Raw genomic sequence first — 22234 nt, 5'->3', positions numbered from 1 at the left:
ACTGAATTGGTCTCATTAGCATTGACCCTCCCACTTTGTAAGGCAACTCCCATCTTTTCATGTTCTGTGTATTTTTATACCTGCCTACTGTATTTTCTACTCCATGGATCTGATGAAGTGGGTTATAGCCCACGAAAGCTTATGCCCACATAAATGTGTTAGTCTCTAAGGTGCCACAAGCACTCCTCATTGTTTTCACAATGAACCTGCTCACCTGCCTTCTGTCCCTAAACATATCGCAGCTTGATAAAACAAATTTTTTAGCCCATTTCCCTGGCATAAAAGACAAAACTTGTTTTGATTTCAGTGGGAGCAGAATTATGCCCTGAAAAGTAGGGCAGAGGTCCAGGCTGAGGGAAACAAAAAAACTATTGGCACACGAATTAAATGCTGCATATTTACCCAGTCACTTTACAATAATGACAATCTATGAGCATGAGCAGGGGTTAGCTACCTTTTCCATGCTGTGACACTCTTTTCTGTATCTGGATCATCCCAGGATCCCTCCCTATCTATCGAGAACCAACCTCCCACTTGGCAAAAGAGAAGGACAGGGTGGTTGTGGCACTCAGGCTGAGAACTCCTGAGTGTGAGGGAGCGGTACATTGGTATCTACAAGAAGCAAGAGGAGAGTATGAGGATGGTAACGATGTCCTGGGAAGATGACTATTTATTGTTTATGCTCCACTTAGTTCCAGTGCCAGAGGGGTGACTAGAGCAAATTAATGGGGGCCAATGAATTTGCAGTTGATTAGAAGGAAAAGGCTGCGTGAGACCCTCACAATCTGCTCCCCCCTCCCAACCCACCAGCAGAGAGGGGCAGGGGAGCACAGGGGGCAGCTTAAGACCATGCCAAAGCCAGGAGGCTCAGCGCTTCCTTCTGGGTTGCTTAGACCCTGGCAGCAGGCCCCCCACAGGCTCTGGGAACAGTTTGGGGGCTGCGGGGAGCGAATGAATGAGGCAGGTGGAGAGGGGGAGGGGTTTCTGGGCCCGCCTCTGGCTCGCCGGCGCCCGGGGCGGGGGAAGCTGCCTGGGGCCAGGCAGAGGGGGTCAGTGGAAGCTGCCGCTGGTGCTAAAGGGGCCGGGAGGAGCGGCCGCAGGGCTGGTGGGAAGGAGTAGAGGAAAGAGTAATGGGTGAGTCACTATGGGACCCCCTCCCCCATCTCCTTCCCGGGCGAGCCCAGGCGCTGCGCTCCGCTGCCCCGAGTTTGACTTTGCGCGGAAACTTTGTAGAGCGGCGGGAGGGGAGGGACGCTGCTCGCGGCTCCCCTGCACCCCTCGCCCCGGGAAATCTCCGCGAGCGGCACCGGCGGGGCTGGCAGCGGGTTTGTTTGTAGGCAAAGCAGGTCGCGCCCTTCGGGCTCCTTACAGCTCACTTGTGAGCAAGCAGCTTAGCTGGGCTGTAGTAGGTTGTTGTCTCAAAAGTTGTTGCAGGCGCGGGGGGAGCTCAAAACGCCAAGGCAGAGGGTGTGTTTGTGTGTGTGGCAAAGCTGCTTTGGGTTGTTGGGTATTCATGTACCTGGGCGGCTGCTGAGCCCTCCCTGAGGGGTTGGGGAAATGCTGGCTCGGTGGCTCCTGCCGATTTTTGGTCCCAGCCCCCCTAATTTTACTGCTTAAATGCTGAACAGGTCGAACTTCTTCTATCACAGCAAAGAAATCCTGTAGCCTGATTTCCCAGTGCTGCAAAACCCCTCATCTGACACCTGAATCCTGCCACGTTTTCGGCACAAACAGAAACTGTCTTCAAAAGAGACATGCTGCTATTCCACCAAAACCAGATTTGGACCCAATACAGCTTAGTATAAGAAAGCTGCAAAAACTCTAATTAGTCATCTGTAGCATGCTGGATTTCACTGGCTGCACATCCTGCAGTTCTTCCAAATACATAAGCAGCTTCTCCTCCTGGATCTTAACACATTCTGATATAACAGTGCTTTCAAAAAAGAGATGGGGGAGGTGTACATGTCACAACTACTTAAAGTACTGTTGACTCTGCAAATGATCGAAAAGAAGCATCTGAACTTGTTCTCTACCTAATCAATGGAATTTCTGAAGTGGGGACTAAAAATTGTCTGGATCTGGCCAGATCCAGGGTTTGCAGTAGGGGTGCATCATGACCTGGATTTTATTTGTGTAATAGCCTTAACTTGTTCTCTATTGGGCATTAGCATTTGAAGGAGGGTCTAGGACCAAAACTCAGAAGTATCTAGGTATATCCATCTTTTGTATCTTTTTCCCTTTAAATCATGGATAGTTGCTGAGTCCTTCCTGTGCTCCCACTGCCTGTCCTATTGCAACCCCTGTCCACTTGCTACTTCTGCCTACCTGCTTCCAACCATCTACCTCTTCTCCTTAATCCCCCACTGCCTCTTTCACCCTCCCTGCCACTTAGTGCCTTCCATCTCTAACTCTACCTTCTTCTCTTCCCATTCCCCAGTTTTCTCTTAGCTGCTCCTCTTTCCCCTTCACTTCTGTGTGAACTGCTACCTTGCAGTTTAAGTATTATCCTGGGATTGAGCATAGATTGTTACGTCATGACATTCATACTCCTGGAGGGAAAGCAGGGGTAAGTGACTTCTCTCTGTTTGCAGTATTGTTGTAGTGTGTTGATCCTGGGATCTTAGAGAACCACAGTGGGGGAAGTAATGTCTTTTACTGGATAAACTTCTGTTGGTGAAAGAGACAAGTGTTCAAGCTTACACAGAGCTTTTCTTCTTTCTTGTGTGAAGGAAGGGATAATGCCCATGAGCTGTGGGAATTTGGAGTATTCCAATGCCTTGCAAGACCTACACTCAATAGAAGTATGGAGGGTTATAAAGCAATTTGACTTGCATCTCACACAGAACTCTCATTTACTTTTTATTCATATGTCACTAGTACACTCACACTAGTGAGGCTATGAAACAACAGTATGCAAGCAAAAAATAACTTCCATTAAATATGGTGTCATATTTGTTTTGTTCTCCTGATCCCTGGGTTGTGTAATATAATTTTGATGTCTGACTCTCCTGTGGAGGCCAAAGCAATCGGATGAATGTAACTCGTAATGGACCAGACTCTGAAATTGTGAGCTTCATCTTTGCAAATTGGGAAAAGTTATGGCTCTTACATGCAGTAAGGAGTATAGTAATACATAGTTTTATGGAAATCAAACAAAAAATGAGTTCAGTGCAGTAGGATGAAATCAAAGGGTGAAATCCTAGCCTCAGAGAAATCAATGGGAGGAAGGATTTAACTGAAATATTCTTGATTGTGAAGAGTGATCATTAGGGTTACACTTGAATTCTTTCCTTTTACTGGGGACTTGCTTAAAACTAGAAAATCCTGATACGAGATATCGCAGGCAAAGAATGACTGGCTCCGTTACAGATCTATAGTGATAGATAATATCTATCATTGGTGATTGGTCCTGCTTTGAGCAGGGGCTTGGACTAGATGACCTCCTGAGGTTCCTTCCAGCCCTGATATTCTATGATTTACCTTATTTAAAAATATATATACACTTTTTATTTTCAATCAAATCTTTCAAGATCCAATTTAGCTAACAGCTACTGTTCTTAAACTCCTGTGATCAGAAACAGAGTTGTCTGGATTATCACAGCTCTTATTTTCATCTGCCTTTTTTTTTTAAGGTGTTTGTTCAACATGTATTGATGTGGGGGAGAAAAGCAAAACTTGTTCAGAACTTATTTTATAGAAGTCTAATCACTGTATGGTTATATGGTGGTTTTCTTTTTTTTTTTCATTCTACGTGAGTTTTGTTCAGGCAGCAAGGCTTGACTTGCATCCAAGCATATCCTGGAATTGATATATGGCAAACTTGGAGTAATTGCTGACTGTTGATACTAACTGAGCTTTATGTTGCTCAATATAATTTTCTGAAATGTTGTTTATACAGAAATTTGAAGCAGGATTAGTTTTGTCACTGCATCAGACTGTTATCTCATCATCTGAGATTATGGAGGGACCATCTATGCGCCACCGAATCAATGGGAGTTTTGCTGTTGACTTCACTGACAGTAGGATGTGGACCTTATTTCTTAATGATAAGCGCAACCTTTTTTGGTCTGGATTGTGCAAATACTAATATGCTTAACTATTCACAAAAATAGTTTCACTGAACTTGATGAGACTACTTAGGTTCGTAAAGTTCCATGTGTGTAAGTGTTAACAGGTTGGAGCCTCAGTAAATGTATAATTGTAAACCATCATGAGCAGGGCACATGCCTACAGTGTATATAAACAAATTAAAACCCAATGAGTCATTTGAACACAATTAGAATAAATGGAGGACGCAGAAACCAATCTTATTATCTGAAATAAGTCCCATGAGAGACTGATTGTTGAATTTTAAACATAGGCTTTTATATTTAACTGAAGTTTTTTCTTGTTTGTAAAACATCTAGATAGCTTTCAAAACATGCAGTATATACACAAGAGACTGGAACATCTTTTAGCAATTTAGCTTGTGCAAATATTTGTGTTTTTCAACAATGTTTAGTATATCATGTTAATGCCATGTTTTGGCATGTGCATTATGTATAGGTTGAGTGCTACAGTGTGTTTGAATATAAGTTTGATAAACTATGAACATTTCTTATCGGCCAAGATGTTTGCGGATGTGACATTGATATTGGTTTTCATTATTGTCTTTGAAGTGTTGCCTGTTTAAGAACTGTAGAATTAGGCCCCATTAGATCTTTTAGAGTTGGAAAGTTCCTGGCTTTACTGCTATGACTTGCTACAAAGACATGGTGGTTCAACTAAAACGAGTGAATACAGTTTTAAAATGGGGGGCGGCACTGCCTATTTCCCATTGTGGAGTGAAGCAGCCTGAAACTGCTAATGCAGTACCGGCCAGAATTGGCCATTATTTGCTGAAAGGGGTAAAGAGACTGAAACAGACTCATTCTGCCTTGTTCTGGAAGCCCCTTTGTGAGTCTTTGGCTTTGTCGGTTCACGGGATGATCTGAAATGAGGGTGGGGGGTCACAGGGATGACTACACTTCATTATCTCTCATCATGCTGTACAGAACCTGCTGAAATTTACTTCATAAAATAACACATGCTGAAACAGCCTGCCCAGGTTTTGGTAAGTTGCCACACATGTCATGGCCACAGGTGTGTTTTCCTTGATTTAAGGATTTCACAGTCACAGGAGTGAGGCTAAGGAAATACTATTCCTATCTCTACAACGAGCTCTTGAATTTTTTTGGTCTCCCATATGCTACAAGGAACTTAATTATTCTATCACATCACCAGATGTGGTAGATAAAAACAGCAAGAGTTTTTAGTCTCGGATATTCTGTTGTAATTAAACATATTTATTTAATTTAATTCCAGAACTAATTTTACAGACTAAAAGGTAACTCTGTTAAGATACAAACCATTAGCAACCACCTCTTATTCATGTTTTTGAAAACAAACAATCCTGCCAATAAATTCAAAACAGAAATGTTTGAATTGTTATTGGAAAATTACTGAATAGTTGCATAAATGCAAAGTGAGAAAGCATGAAGTTGTATTCTTTTCACTGCATCAACAGATATGCTCATTCAGTACATGTGTAAAGACCAAAAGAGAATACATAGTTGAATATCTGTAGACAGAGGGGAAAAAAAATCTTGTAATGACTATTCGTTAAAGTCCACAATTACTACTATTTTTATTTCAGAGCTGGGAATCAGACTCTTGGGGGTGGGGAAGGGGCCTGGTGACAAGTTATCAATAAGGGACAGATCCTGAAGTTCTTTACATAAACAAATCTCTTATTAAACTTAATAGCAGTTATGTGCATGGAAAGGTTATGGTTCAGAAATAATCTGTATTCAGTTAACTGGAAACGGTACCATACTGCTTGTTTTTGATACAACTGTATTCCTAGCTAACCAAATTCACCACCTGAAAGCAAATAATAATCATATATTTGGATAATTACCGAACTAACATGGAACATCCTTTTAAAGTCATTATACTAAATGTCTAATGATAAATATTTGGTCGGCGGTAAGCTGTGACAACTCGGCTTTCTGTTCAAAACCTGCTCATTTCGCTGTTATGTCATCCTCCTTTTTTTCCCACTGTAAAAGTTGTTTCTTTTGTCCACCTGTTGTCTTGCCATAAAGCAAGATTGTAGGCTCTGAAACTCTGTGGGGAAGGGAGTTTGTTTTTAACCCATCTCTGTACAATGACTAGCCCAACAGGCTAATGAGGCCTCTAAGTGTTCCAATAATGTAAATAATAAGTTTGAGACCTAATTGGGTTATTATATTTATTTATAATTAAAAGTGATGGAAAGTGTATGTTGTGAGGTACAAGAACAGTATCAAATCAAGTGCAAGGATTTATATATTGTTTATTTAATAGAAATTATCATTCAGCTGCAAGTTAGTAATTAACACCATCGCTGCAGTCTGGCTGAGAGAGTTACGTTTCAGTAAAAAGTTTTGTGCCATTCCACAGCAAGGACCATGTGCTTTCTTGCACTTGTGTGTATGGAGTGTCCATTGATATTAATGAGTTGAATAAATTGAATGATGTCAGTATCGGGAATCCTTAGTTACAATCACTTGCCTAGAAACACTAAACTTTTGGGGTTGGAGCAGGAAATAGGATGTGATGAATAACTATGTCGTGATTAAATCATCATCTCCTTAAGGGCGAGCCTTTTCTTGCTCCATTCTGGGAGTGGAACTATTCTGCAGTCTACCCTGGTGAATCTTAGCAGGCTCCAGAGTATTCAGAATTTATTTATTGCTCATCCATTGAGTCTCACTGTCACTAGTCTAGTAGAACCAGTAATTTGTGAATCATGATAAATATCACATTTGTCCTATATCCTCCTCCCTTACACCTCTCTCCAGCATCATCCATAACCTTATCATGGTGTACAGAAGACACATTCCAGGGAATAAAGCTGGAGTACTTGTGATCTTTAAAGCTTTGAATAGCCTGGGGTCTAGTTATGAGAGTGCACTTCTCACCTTATAACCATTGCAACAGTTGGCTGGGAGGTTCTTGCTGCCTGCTCCTATCTTTGAATACTCTGTGACCATTGGCAAGATAGTCTCATTTAGAGGCCCTTGCCTTTGAAATTTGCTCCTCTTGGCAATTATTTTGTGTATTATTTGGTTGACTGTTGGTTGATTCTTTTATATTCGACTTATGTTTTAATTTCTGTAACTGTGCCAAATTGTTACAAAGATAAGTACTAAGGAAATAATCAAAGTACAAAGCTTTCTTTCATTCCTCCCTTTCTAACAGAATTGACATTCTAATGAATCAACTTATGTTTTGTGTCTCCCCAAACCAATCAACATTGGAGGCCATATTTTCATTAACTGTTTTGTGAGCCCCTAGCTCATAACACCTTCATAATAATAGAAAACATATTTTTCCTCTTTCCATATAGCCCTTTCCTTTACAGGGTAAGAATAGACACCTTTCCTTCTGTATTTCTCCAGTCTCCTCCCAGAGAAATAAATCTTTATTCTGAACAGTTGTACTTAAGTCTGAAAGCAAGTATCAGTTGACTCAAGAAATATATGTACTTCTGTTCTCTTGGCCACATCTACAAACCCAATCAGACAGTCTTTGACATAAATAAAAGTGACAATTGATGTGCCTCAGGGGAAGATTATGCACTTAAAAACATTTCCTGTGAATTATTAATAGGATTTATTTGGTATTCTGTCTTGATTAAGTCATGAGCTTGATAGCCTGTTGGGAATGTGAGGCACTCTCAATTTGCGTATGCAACTCTGCAGACCCAAACCTCAGAAAGTAATTTTCAATTTCTTAATATAAAGTGTTCTCCTCTCACCAGTTAGCAGAATGCTGAAGCTGCTGTGTGAATATATTTAATATTTTGAATATTTTGTGACCAAGTAATTATATTACTTAAGTAATTTCTACTATTTCTACTTTCTTTGGAGTAAAATGCCTTTGCAAGAAGGAATACCTAAACTAGAAGAGAAAATTTAAGTTGAGGTTTTTCTCTGGTGCTGGTGGTTTGAATTACCAATGAAGACAAGCCTCAGAAAGGGAGCGAGTTAGAGTTGGACTATATACAGATTGTAGTAACGTGTTACTTATCTTGTTTTGAACAGAACATACACAGTCACATCAATTGGCTATCTTGACTGGGACAGGGAGAATCTATTTTTTTAGCAGAAGAACGGAATGGCTATTAGTGGAGATGTGGCTGTTCTACAATACAGACCTGTATTAATCTTGGTATTTAGTACTAAGTTACTAAATGGCACCTTCATTATTGATTTTGCAGATATAGCACTTTCTGAAAAGAGATATAACTTGTCAATTTATTCATTTTTGTTGCATTGTCACTAACATTACTAGTATTAGTATCTGATGGTAAATACTAGAAATACTGATAGCACTTAGTGTCAATCAGTAATATGAGAGAGTCTAGTAGTGTGCTTAGTCTAAAATGTAACTTTGTGTTAGCCCGTAATACTGCTGGGGAACAGGAAGGGGCAGGATTAGCCTGACTGCTGATTGGTGTGCAACTATGTCTGTCTGAATTCCTCCTAGGAACTCTTGCTACCAGTATAGATAACAGGAAAAGTGATTGTGGGCAGATGGCTCTCACCATGATTTTTTTTTCTTTTTAATAGTAGTTGATTTTTTTTGAAGAAATTTTGTTTTGCTGCTTCTGATGTAGATGCCTCATTGTGTAAAATGAGCATATTTGCCTCATTTTCAAAGTTTTAATTCTGCCATTTTAATGATGGGTTTTAAAGGTAGAGATTCATACATATTACTTGCATACTTAGTGTATCTAGTGTACTTTGTTGGTTTGCTTTGGGAAGGCATTGGCAGTTTGAGCTGCACAATCCCACAGGCTAAATAGCAGTTTTTCACCCTTTTTATTTTGGTTTGAGCTCATTGTTTGTTTGGATTTATCTTTTTGCAAGGTAAAAACAACTCTAAATATATGTATTTTTTAAAAGTTACCTCTAGCTGATTAATTTTTGGGCTCATACTATCTCAATCATGTCTTATTTCTTGGCTCGTTTATTCATTTCATGTTTAAGAAGTTAAATGTCTTTGTGTTAATGCTGTGATTGAGCAAGATATCTCAATGGGTACTAAAATCTGTAGTTTCCAGAACTGATAGAAAATGTGCGTGACTTAATAACATTCATGTGTGGCTATCTTTTTGCAGCTATAAATCTAAAGTAAAATTAATATATAGTTTGGGAATCTAATCCCGAGCATCACTGAAAAATTACTGGTATTGTGGGTGTTAAGCATCCCTCAGAATCAGGACATACAGTGGCTCCCCTTGGAATAGGTAGTGTAAGTTATGACTTTGGTTAGAAATAAGATTGCTGCTTAGAAAGTTATGGAAAATACAAGTGTACTATTACAGACAAAGTATGGCTCCTTTGTGTTTAACTTTTGAAATCTCCTTACAGAGATTTACAATGGTCTGTTTGTTAAATCTCCATCAAAACCTTGCTGGTATGTGAGATCAAAAAGGAATTTTTGTATGGATGTATAAATTTGCTCTGTGGGATTCTTGGCTTCGCTGTACTTTCATTGGTTCTAGTCGTAAGAGTCACTAGAAAAAGCACTTCTACTCAACAGAGCTGCTCCCTTTGTATATTCTGTCAGTCAGCCTACAAGTATGACACAAATAAGTTTTTACTGCTTTTTACTTTTGTTAGAGCATCGCAGCCCACTCAGATAAGAGAGAGCTTTTTGTGTATCACCATAATTGTTTAGCCCTGCAAATGAAATTTAGTAATCTGTTGTACCTCTTCAGCTCCATTGAAAACAATGATTTACACAGGTGTCACTGAGGGTAAGAACTTCACTTGATGCTCATCCCAGTTTGTGTAAACAAGGCTGCTAGTTAAGGATAAAATATCTATTCCTTGATACAAGGATGATGTCTGCCGGGGGAAGAGTCATTGATGAGACTTAAGATGGCTGAGGAGTCCAGTTCATGGTTTACAGGTTACTTATTAGCTTAAAGCTGTAATTCAAAGGAGGCTGCATGACATCAAGAATCAGTGGCGGCAAGCAAAGCCATCTACAGGCCAAGTTCAAATGGCACAATCCCTCTGTGATCCCAGGACAATTCTACTCTTCTCAAGGACAATGTGGCCCTCAAGCAATGTTGGAAGGAGCCTTTTGAGACTCTCATGAATCTGAAGTCTCAGCTGCCACCATTGAGTCCATTCCTCAGCATCTAGTAATAGAACCTCTTGCTGACCCCCCTCCCCATCTTCTGAGGAAGTTTGGCGAACCATCACTCAGAGTAGAAACAACAAGAAACAACAAGACGCCAGGCCCAGGTGGCATTCCCATGGAGGTCTTCAAAGCTGGTGGAATAGCACTTGTGCAAAAACTTCATCAACTTCTTAATGAGGAAATTCCACCCGACCTCAAGAATGACTTGTCCCCTTTCTTAAAATGGTCACAATATTGGCAATGTGCAGGAATTACTGAGGTATTACCCTCCTCTCCATTGTCGGGAAAATACTTGCTTGCATCCTTTTGAACTGTCTCCTCCCTCTTGCTGAAGATGTCCTTTCAGAATCCCAATATGGTTTCAGACTGTCTCGGGGCATCACCGACATGATTTTTGTTGCACGACAGAGCTAAGAGAAGTGTAGAGAACAATACCAGCCATTGTTTATGGCATTTATTGCCCTAACAAAGGCCTTTGATTCTATCAATCATGAAGCATTATGGAAGGTGCTGTCTAGGTTTGATTGTCCATTGAAGTTCATTTGTGTTATCAGGTTACTTCATGGGATGACTGCCACCATCCTCTGTATGGGTTGAAGACAGATCCGTTCACCCTCTGTGCTGGTTTTAAACTGTGTTACTGCCCAACCCTTTTTTCCATCTGTCTTTGTCATGATCTTGATTTTCATTTGTGACCGCCTTTCTTCTGGAATTGAGATTGAGTATTGCATGGACAGCCAGCCCTTCAATCTGTGACATCTTGTACATATAAACTAAGCACATTTTACGGGGAATCATGGTAGGACAATAAATATCAGATCCTCTGAAGTCAGGTGCACAGTCAATTTTCAGAATGGAACTGCAATTCACAGACTCTCCTTCTCCTAATCCAAACCTGCTTATAGAAACCTGTTAGTATCCGCAATCAGTAAGATGAAACTCTGGTCCCTTGAACAAAATCTGATTGAAGTGGGCCTTACATATATGTGCTTTGAGATAGAAGAGGAAAGGGATTCTCCACTTCCCCTTCAGAGGCAGGGTGTGGAGCACCTGGATGTTACTGCAACCTAGGGTGTATAGTAATGGCTCTTGCCTGCTGTGCTCCACGAAGAAGATGATGATGATGATTTAGGAATTATAAGAACCCCCAATGCTGCTGCTCCTTCTCTTCCCTGATCTTTTTATATTTACCTAAAACAATACCAGTCCCTTGTGAAACTAGCCATGTTTCCTTCAAGACCCAGATATGAGAGGAAGTTGTATGATTAAAAGTAAAGAAATTGATTTTGCTTTTACTTACATTCGTTTATAATTCATTTCATATATAAAATGTAGGGTCACACTTTGTGACTAATTAGTTTCCTTTCTCCATTCCCTTTTCAAACTCTCCCTGTTGTGACTCTGGGTACTGCTGATCACTTGGCTGAGAACCAGGTCAGGAAAATGTCACAGCAACTGGAACTAACCCCTCAACCTTCAGTTTCTTTTTTTCACTGGACAGCACAAGTTTTTGATTCTATTGAACAAAACAAAACAAAAAACCTGAAAACGAATTTGGTTTTCCGCAAAAAGCTCAAACTATTCTAATGGATACTATATAATAGTTAGGAATTGAGAGATAATTTTGGACTCATGTTTTAAGGTTAACAATTTAATTAGCTAACACATTTTAATTCTGGGCTTACATTCATAATCTTAAAAATACATGATTAAAACAAACTTGAATCCGTTTTCTAATTGCTTGTAAAAGCATACATATTTCAGAGTAAGGATAATAATACCTTCTTTCTCAGCCTACAGTAAAGAGATTTGAGTCTGCCTGGTGTGTAGTAAACAAAATGATAAAGCTTGCAGCTGGTATTCTAATAGCTCCAAAGATGTTTTATATTGTCTGGCTGGGTCTTTACAGATTGCTTGGATTAATAAAGCATTTGAAATAATCACTCTGATCTGCTTAGACACAAGAATTTATAAGCAGGAAAATATATTTACATGTAATTCAAACATATAACACATGCAGAATGTGGGGAATATTACACAGCCCAAAAGAAAATGACAATAAGTCAGTGGCTCTTTGTGACCTCTCGAATAGAACAACTTTTTCAGCATTAATGTGAAATACAGGATGAAATTCAAATGTCAGTGGAAAACTAGGTTTAAAATCTGCGTTGCTTGTCAAAGTATGAAGTGTGTGAGTGTGTGTTTGACTCTTACAAAATGAAAACAAGGTGATCCACTATAAGTACATGAAGAATAAGTAATACTTACTTTTTCTGCCCATTCCCAGTGCATTTCCCATTACATGAGCAGGATCAGAGCTTTATTTTGCACAATATATAGTTTGCAAATTATATGTAGGTTCTTATAATGATACCCTTCTCCATAGTAGCTGAGTGATTCTTGGGAGAGAGAAACCAGTGTCTGTGTTCTGATTTGGTTGATTTTCTTCCCTACTTCTCTTGAAGTTGTTGGGGCTTATATATATTAAAAATTACTTCCACTTTCTTCTCTGTCTCTGCTCCATCCCCTCCTCATCCTAATCATCTTTCTCTACTACAGTCCTCTCTCAGCCTTTTTGCTGGTTTTATTTGCAGCTGTGGGAAAGCTAAGTTTAAAAAAAAATGGGTTTTATACACTGACCACAAATCTCATTGCTTTCAGAACATTCTAATCTTCTCCAGTAAACAGTTCAAAGCCTTGGCCCTGTTGCTGAGAGAGCCCTGTCTCCTAACTTTATGAGCATCACATTTTTCTTGAGGAATGTAGCTCTTGGGCAAGGTCAGTGTCATGGGAGGGGAAAGAGAGAGAGGTGCTCTCTTACGGTTTCTTCATAGAAGGCCTTGAAGATTAGCACCAAGACTGTGAATTTTATTTGGTATTCTGTGGGGTACCAGTGAGGTGAGTAGACTACTGGGCTGATGTGTTCTTTGTTGCTGGTGGTGTTGAAGTAGCAGGATGTTGCATTCTGGATTAATTAGTTATTTAAATATTGGAGTGCTCATCAGTAGTTATGATGAGTTTTAGTAGCCCAGCCTGGAAGTCGTGAAGACATGATCACCATGGAGTTTTGATAAGTCTCAACATCTATTATGCAACTTGGTAGTATTATATGTCTGAATTACAACCTGTGTTACCTTACACTATAGACTTTTCTTCATAAAATAAGTTTAATCCAACAGCGAGTAGTAATTAATCTTATTTTTAATGTTCTGTGGTGCAAAAAATAAGAATATTACAGTGGTTAAAAACTAACTCACCTTATCTCTGTAGGGAGATGTCTCCTTCCCCTCCCCCAAGAGCATCCCAGTGCAAGAGGGCAAAGGTCTCACTGATACCTGGTAGCAAGTTTCAGATGGCCTGACCAGTCCAGTGTATCACAACTCACTGTCATACTCTTTGTCTAAAAGGTGTCATATAAGCTATAAATAGCAAGCTAATAACATACCAATCATTCATATTATTGTGTGGGGTGTGTGTGTGTGTGTGTGTGTATGGAGGACAAATTCAAAATTACCAACACATTGAAAATTATGTTATCAAAGTGTGTTTGCCAGGCAGGGCTAAAGTTACTCCACCCTAGACAAAGGAAAGAGGTTCTGCCACCCGGAAGGCATCAACAAGGTATATTGAGACAATGGGAACACAAATTACGTAGAAGATAAACAGGACCATCAAGACAGCAGAGGGAGACGATTGCAGGAAACTGTTTTGCATTTTAACAAACACCAGTTGGGGGAAAAAACAGCATGAAACGTCCTTCACCAAGAGACTCCATGTCACCTTCCTCATAGGTTGAATGAACTTTCCTTTTGGGGGTAATCTTCAGAAGAATCCATTTAAAAAGTCCACTGTACTTTGGATTATTTGCTCCTCTCTTTATAGTAATCTTTCAAAGACAAAGGAGCAGAGCACTTTGGCCTTTGTGGGAGTTTCTGGCTAGATGGGTAGTCAGTCGTCTTGCTGGTAAGGTAGATTGGTAAGGAAACTAGCTTGAACAATGGATGTAGCTTGTTTTGGTAACGCTTATCCTCTAGGAAGTGTTGGTTTTACTTGTTTGCAACCATTTCTAACTCTATCTTTTGTACTTGAACTCATTTAAAATCCTATCTTCTTTTTTAAATAAACTTGTTTTACTTTTAATCTAAACCAACCCAGTGTGTGTTTGGTTTAAAGTGATGTTCACTCCAGTTAATGTGCCAAGCTTCTGGGTATTGTACCTTTTGAAGGAACAAGCAAACGTTAGCCTCTCTCTGAATGGTCCAGGAGAGGGCTGGAGATTGCAGAGCACCTGATTTTGGGAAAGTTTGGGATTGGGGGTTTGTTATGGTCATCTTGCCAGGGTAGTCAGAATGTGGCTGATGTGTAACAAGCAAGCTGCTAGAATCAGAATTGCTGAGTTGGAGCTGCTTAAACCTCCGACACTCCATGCAGGCTTCTGTGATGGCTGGGGGTGTCCAGACAAGAGAACATCATCAGCAGAGCCGTTTGAGACACTTTGTGTCACTGCCTGCCCTGTAATCCTATCTCTTGCTGGTTTGGCTTATATCGCAGAACCAGAGTTGCTAACTTTCACGTGGTAAATAAGCACCCTGACTTTCACAATAAGCCAAAAATCAAGCTAATTCCATTTCAAAAGAAGGCCAAAATAAGCCAATCTCTAAGAACCCCAACACTCTCCCTCTGGAGTGCGGTCTGGGACTGTGGTGGGTCTGCTGTGCACCCCTGACTCTCTCCCCCACTTGCCCCTGTTTTCCAGGAGCTGATAATTTAAAAGAAGCTACAAGCCAAAAACTAGCCAACAAGCAACTCACAAGCCAATTAAGCCAAAACCAAGCCGAATTTCTGTGTTTTTTTTTTTTAGAGGGTTTGGCATGTCTGCCCAGAACATGACAACAGGCTCCATGCCCCAGCTCTGATTAGTGGAGTTATTGATTTCTCTAACCTGGAGTCATCCACTTTGGAGCAGCTATTTCAAGGATGGGGACAAAACATGCTGAAAACCCTGCTAATTGTGGCTGGCCCTTGTGTGGGTGGCCAGAGGAGGGCACAAGGAGTTGTGACAAAAAGGGTACTCTCCTAATATCCTACTGCATCTCTCTCCCTTACGGAGTGACAATAGAAATGACTGTCTCGGGCAGCAGTAGTTTCCATGAAGCATTCTGTATGGGATTAAGGGTGACGAATGAGATGAGAGTAGTTCAGTGTAAGCCAGCTAAAATTTATACTTGTGTGAGAATTTGGGGGGAGCCTGGGGGCTTTGCTGCTCCTCCCCTTTCATTCTTTTAACCTGAGAGGGTTTGTTTTCTTTCTTTCTTTATTTTTTTTAACTGCAGTGGATCTCCTTTGTCAGCTGCCAGCTCTGTTTCAGATCCATCTGCAGAATTCAGTGAGTGAGAGGAGAGTTGGGACTGCTTGGACCCTTACTTTCAGCCTTGTCAGCAAAAGAGATCCTGACACTATGCAGAGACACCGAGGGAGGCAATCTGCCCTCTTGTGTCACTCTCCAGTGATCCTACTTTCATTCATAGGAAAGATGGCCAGGCTTGATTGCCACAGAGCACCTCCATTGTCGGAGAGGTGTGTGTGTGTGTGTTTTTCCTTTGTGAGAGCTGGCTTGGTCTTGATAATGAACTTCTTTACCCTCAATGTTCATCCAGTCCATCTGTCTCTTAAGAAATTGTGGCTCAAACAACGTGGTTGCATGAAATGAAGCTCATGTCTTTAGGATGCAAAATTACAGACATCTAGCACTAGTATTGGCATTGTTATCCAGTTTGTAGACAGCCACAAATACTGACACATGTTATATTCCATCCAGTAGAGGGCAGTGTACATTTACATACTAGCAAGTACATTTCACGCTAGAGATTTGTTAAATTCAGCTTTTTTTGATTTTGGGGAATTTTGTGCACAATTTTTCACCATTTTGTGTCCCCCCCATTTATTGAAATTCCAAAAAATCTTGTTTTTACATAGAGCATTTATGAAATACAAAGTTGTACGTAGTTTTTAATGCAAAATCCTTTTCAAAGCCACTGCTTACCTTTGCCAAATTACGTGAAAATAAGTCTATTTTCTAGCTGTTATCAGAATGTAAAAAACCTGGAATGTTGAATAGCCTTGCATTTTGTTACAACTACTCTGCATTCCTGTTTCTCCCTCCCTTCTACTTGTGCCAGCCAGCTGTTGAATCATGTCCAATAGCAGGAGTGACTACATTATAGGGCTTTAGCAGGTGTCAAGTTTGCCTTTCTTTAGGGCCAGGAAGGAGTTTTCAATTATTATATTTCCTCCTTTTTAGCTGAAAATGGCTGTGTGCGAGCAGCAGTTTGCCTGTGTCCAAGAAGTTGGAGGTTTGGAACCTAACTTCTTGAGTACTTATGTAAGTAAAGTCAGGATGAGCTCTACCCTGACATCTGGTGGTGAATTGTGGCGACGTGTGCAAAAGAACTTCAGGGGCTGGTCTTGTCTGCATAGGCATACCCACCCCGCCTAACATGAGCCCCCAGCTGCCCAAATGGTCACTTTGGCTGCTGTGGAATCCCCAATTTCTCTGTTGTTGGGGCAGGAAGAATAAAGTGTTGTTACCCTGATTATGTGAATCAAGGCCAGTGGAACTGTTTTATGACAGAGGGACTCACTAGACAAGGGACATGGGTTCCAAAACCCAGTGAATTGAGAGAAGCTGGGGACAGGTATTTGTACCTGGTGGTGTGGGCTCCTTTTGAGGCCAACACCAATTGCACCTCCTCCTCTCTCCACTGTTGAATAGCAGAGCTAATTTTGATTCCATTAAGAGTCTAGTTACAGGGTGCTGTGCTGAGTTCACTTTGGGTCAAGGGTGCACCAGCACTAGGGCTCCCCTACTACAAGCTGAAATCACTAAAGAGCTAAAATTACTAAGAGCTGAGATCACTGAGTGCTGTGTTAACTAGGGGGGGGGGGGAGCCTAAAGATATATTGCTAAGCGGCTGGCAGAGCAGTTTGTGAGATGCTTGGAGTGGCCCACGGGACGGCGAATGGAGTGAAGTGGAGCAGAGCTGAGCAGTTTGCGGGACGGTTGGAGCGGCCCACGGGACGGCTGGTGGAGTGGAGCGGAGCGGCTGGCAGAGCGGAGCAGTTCGTGGGACGGCTGGAGTGACTCGCAGGACGGGTGGTGAAGGCTGCAGCGGAACCCCACGGAGAGGCGGGGCAGTTGTCCTCCGACCACGTAAAGTGCCCCTTAACTCCCCAAGGCCCCTTCCCCCCCCATTTCCACCTGGGCTGGGAGTGGGGAGGCAAAACTCTGCAGATAAACTTTTGAACTCTGGGGCTGCACTGACCAGGGACAGAGACTTTTGGGTTGTTGGACTTTTGGGATTTTGGGTGATTTTTGGGTTGCTGGACTCAAGAACCAAATGGAAAGGACACGGCCCAATTTTCTGGGGTGGGTCTTTGCTCATGGTTTGGTCTATGAACCCTAGTTGTGGTGTTTTCCCAATTTAATGCTGATGTCATTTACCTCATGTTAAAAATTTTCTGCTACACCGAGACTCTGTGCTTGCGAGAGGGGAAGTATTGCCTCTTTGAGGCGCCCAGGAGTGTGTGTAAGATTTTCCCAGGTCACTGGGTGGGTGCTCGAGCTGGTTTTGCGTTACGTTGTTGGGAGGGGACCCCTATGTACTGAACCCGGCCCTTGCTGCTGTCAGCTCGGCCTGGCAGAAGGGTTACACTTACATAGTGCAGGGAGCTGAAGAAACATTAGATCTGAATCTTGACCTAAGGAGATTACTGCCTACAGCCAAAATTTTCAAATTTGTGTGCCTAAACACCGTTGTGGCCTGACTTTCAGAAGTTCTGAACACCCAAAAATACTATTGAAATCAGTTGCTCCGCACCTTTTGAAAATCAAATTACTTTTATTTAAGGCAATTTAAGTATAGATAGGAAGTTCCCTACATTTGGCATAAAGAAGTAGGGGGGAAATTATATCCTTCTTAAAATATTGGAGACTCAGTGTGATCAAGGTCATTCCAGGAAACTGATTGTGATGCAGTCTGTGGTGATCAGGATGGATGGAGTCACAAACTCCACTTGTGAGAAGGGACTACTGTGTGAGGCTGTGTAATATGGCTTTATGCCACTGCTAATGGGGAATATTTTCTTTATTTAAACAGAGAAGGCCCACCGAGCTTCTAGTGACTAGCAGCTTGGCAGTCACTTTACCTTTCATTTATTTCCAGGTATAAATATTGTTAGTGGTATTGTGGGTTTTTTTTGTTTTGTTTTTGTTTGTTTTTGTCTTTTTTTGGTAGGAGGACCTTTACTTCCACAGTAATAACTCAATTAATAATTAAATAATTAGTTTAGTCTTCCAGGGTCCATTTTGAGATAATATAATTGCAGCCTTGCAATTATAGTTTGGGAGATGCATCATTTCTTAATGATCCTTAGGGAGGGCAATGTCTACACTACAGCCAGGATCGATGCTATGAGATTGATCCACCGGCGGTCGATTTAGTAGATCTAGTGAAGACCCACCAAATTGACAGAAGATCGCTCTCCAGTTGACCCCTGAACTTGGCCAACGACAAGAAGAGTAAGGTAAGTCAACGGGAGTTTTTCCCATTGACCTCCCCGCGGTGTAGACTCTGCAGTAACTTGACCTAAGGTATGTTGACTCTGGAGTTGCGTAGCATAGGTTGACATACATCGGTAGTGTAGACATAGCCGAGAAATGGACTGTTGTTTTAACTAATATATTTCTTGTACTCCAAACTAGAAAAAATAGTTGAATAGTTTATTTTGGCTTTCAGGAAAGTCACAGTAGTTGAAATTAAAATGTTGTGCTTGTTAAGCACTTCAGAGAGTTTCTGTCAAAGACTGGGAATGGAGTGGGGGAATTGATATCTGAATTTCAGATATTTTCAAATGCTTTCATTTTCTAAGCGAAATACCTATAATTTTGGAAAGTAATATATGTATAAAACCTGGATAACCCAGCTTTGCTCTTTTGCTAGTGATTCAGGTTTTTTAAATTATAGTTGTAGCAATGCGTTTTAAAAGGCATTAATTGAATAAAGTGACCAGGTTTAGCTGTCAAGTTCACAAGCTGTTTTTGGTTGTAACAGCTTATTTTAGGTACTGCACTGGTTACTTTTGAGAGCAGAAGCGTAACTCAAAACTTTTTAGGAAATTCTTGTCCTGGACACTCACTCTCTCTCTCTGAAGCACTTTTTATGGAATGCAGAAAAGTTAAGCAAATGATGCTGGTGTCATTTTCAGTGATACTAATAGGTTTTTTGACATTTAATTTTGAACTTCTGGGTTCCAATAGAATCTGCTTGTCTTACTCTTTACTGCATTCTGCAAGTTAGTTCCACAAACTGCCTGGGTGATTTCCTACATGTGGCACCACGTGAGTCTCTTGTAGCGAGTGAATACTTCACACCAATAAGCTGTAATACCATACTTCAGTCGCAAGTCAGCTGTATAGCAAATGGAGTAAAAAAACCCCAACAATATTATCTGGGTGGTTGTGTTTGTTAGCAAACATTGCATATTACAGAAAGAATGAAGATGGTCTTCCTGTGTAGAGGCATTTATAATTACGGCTCTACCAGATTCAAGGCCATGGAAAAACGTGTCACGGACCATGAAATCTGGCCGCCTGTGTGCTTTTATCCTATACAGATTTCACAGGGGAGACCAGCATTTCTTCAAATGGGGGCCCTAACCCAAAAAGGAGTTGCAGGAGGATCACAAGGTTATTCTAGGTATTGTGGTATTGCCATCCTTACTTCTGCGCTGCCTTCAGAGCTGGACAGCTGGAGAGTGGTGGCTGCTGGCTGAGGGCCCAGCTCTGCAGGCTGCAATGCAGAAGTAAGGGTGGCAACGCCATACTATGCCATCCTTATTTCTGAACTTATTTCTGGGGAACAGATGTGGTATTGGAGAGAGGCTCTCCTATACTGTCACAGCAGTTAGGCACTGCTGGTCTGGGGTTATAGGCTAATTAGGAAAGAATGAGAAAGCTTCTCCTTTCTAGGAGTTGAGGGTAGGTGGAGAGGGCTTTATTGTATCATAAACATAGTAGTCAGAGGCTGACACAAGCAAAGGGACTGCCGAGCAGGAATCAATGACAGTATCACCCACCCACTCCCGTCACAACAGTTCAGATGAAGACTGGGCTTCTCATGAAGATGTTGCCTTGGAGTTCAGTGATGGTAGGGAAATGGGGGTGCAGGCATCAGTCTCTGGCTCATGTGGTTTGGCCAGTGGCTATTGGTACTCAGTATATTTTTCAAACTTAATATCAATTCATACTTAATTTTACTGTAACATTGGATTTTCACTTGAAATACTGAAACCAATAACTCTAAGACTTTACAGCTAACCCAGCTAGGCACAATTTTGTTCTTTCCAGATCTAATTCAATATCCAGAGCTAAGATCTCTCTACTGGGGCTTTTCTTTCCCTTCTCTCAAAGGCACTTAAAATTCATTGACAACCTCCCTGAATGCATCCAGTAAAGCCTGAGAGCTAAGAGTTTTCATTAGACTCCCAGATAGAAAATCATTCCCATAGCCTAATGAAGATTTTAAACTGAAGTTTTGTATCACCCTTCTTTACAGAATTGTACTAACTGTGAGGAATGAATAGTGCCAATCAGCACATCTTTGTAGCGACAAATTTTACACTCATTTGATGCCAGCAGTAAACACAAAACTGATACCATTGTCTGTTTTTGCCATTAATGAGCTTCTTTCCAAAATCCTAATTATCCGCCTGTGCTGATCAGGAGACGTAACACCAAATGCAGCACATGATGTAGTGGATATAATCGTCAGGCAGATGATGCTCTTTAGGCAAAAGATACTCTAACAGTTTTTCTTTACATAAATATTGTTATGATGGAGGTTGGGTGAAATCCTGTTCAAGTTAATGGGTGTAATAGATGCTCTTTGTTCAGGAAAAATGTAACAAGCGCTAAAGCTCATTTTTTGGAGTAAGGGAGCTAAAACAATATGAGCCACCACCCGAAATACAAGCCACATGCAAGGCCAGTCAGAAACTTATGTGGATGGAAGGTTTTCACTGGGTATTGTTCGATGGAGGTTTATGTGTGTCTGTGAGTAGAAGCTGTCAGGAACAGGCAGGGAATGCAGCAGGAAAGCAGAGACAGACAGAAATACACTGGAAATGCAGCCCTGAGAGAATGCACCTTCTGCTTTTGGGGCAGAATGCTGACTGGAAAGAAGCTTAGAACTATGAGCAAATAAATTGCCTCTTGTTGTTTGATTTCTCCGGCATTCAGGGAAATAGGACGTTGTGTAGATTGCTTGTAAATAAGAAAGTTTGTGTCAAAGAAATAACTGACATAATAAATTTCTCCTCCTAATGAAAACAATCAGAATGACTCTGAATATTGGCTAATGGCTCAGAGCACAAAGGGAAACAATATACATTGTATCTAAATTCCCTAACATTTCAAAGATTGAAGTATACATGTGTGCCTATGGTCAAATACAAGATGCTCTGCTATAACTTTTTCTGAACTTCCTGAATTCTAAATACGACTCTTAAATTCCGAGTGTCAGTTGCATTTTACTAATTCTTTCAAGGGAATAGTAGACCAATCAACATGCCTCTTTTTTTAAATATTCTGCTTACTTTGGGTCCGATTCTGCCAGTATTCTCAAGTTGAGTATTACTAAAGCTGGTTGGAACTTTTTTGACAAATTTTTTTTTGTTGGAAAATGCAGATTTCTCTAAACTGAAACTTTTTATGAACACTTAGCAGCTTTGATAAAACATTTGTCAGGAAGATTTCTCAGGTGTGGGATAGAATTGAATGAACCACCCTAGGATAGCCCTTCCCTGCCTCCCCCTGCCTTTCCACCCCCATGAAAAGTTTGGAAAGCTCTTGGTTTTATTGTGCATTGGAATGGATACAGATATTGAAACTTCGTGTGTGTGAGTGAAATGGAATTATTGTTTTCTTGTGATCAAAGTAATACCTTATTCCATCTTT

General features: G+C 40.9%; 1 protein-coding gene across 3 annotated transcripts in view; it reads left to right on the top strand.

Annotated features, from left to right (window-relative positions):
* Positions 1–1019: 1019 nt before the first annotated feature.
* The window catches only part of GPM6A (glycoprotein M6A), a 319807-nt gene continuing 298592 nt past the window's right edge, over positions 1020–22234 (top strand). Inside the window, exon 1 of one of the 3 annotated variants that reach the window (XM_045018381.1) lies at positions 1020–1134. In XM_045018381.1, coding sequence (XP_044874316.1) covers positions 1131–1134 — 4 coding nt within the window. In that variant the 5' untranslated portion in view covers positions 1020–1130. Of the gene's footprint in view, positions 1135–2283; positions 2567–22234 lie in introns of those variants that run through there. The other 2 variants (XM_045018380.1, XM_045018382.1) reach the window with 2 other exon arrangements.

This window comes from Mauremys mutica, chromosome 5 (assembly GCF_020497125.1).
Source record: "Mauremys mutica isolate MM-2020 ecotype Southern chromosome 5, ASM2049712v1, whole genome shotgun sequence".
Taxonomy (NCBI): domain Eukaryota; kingdom Metazoa; phylum Chordata; order Testudines; family Geoemydidae; genus Mauremys; species Mauremys mutica.
The sequence above is the reverse complement of the archived record's forward strand: the minus strand, read 5'-3'. Positions and strand labels throughout refer to the sequence as shown.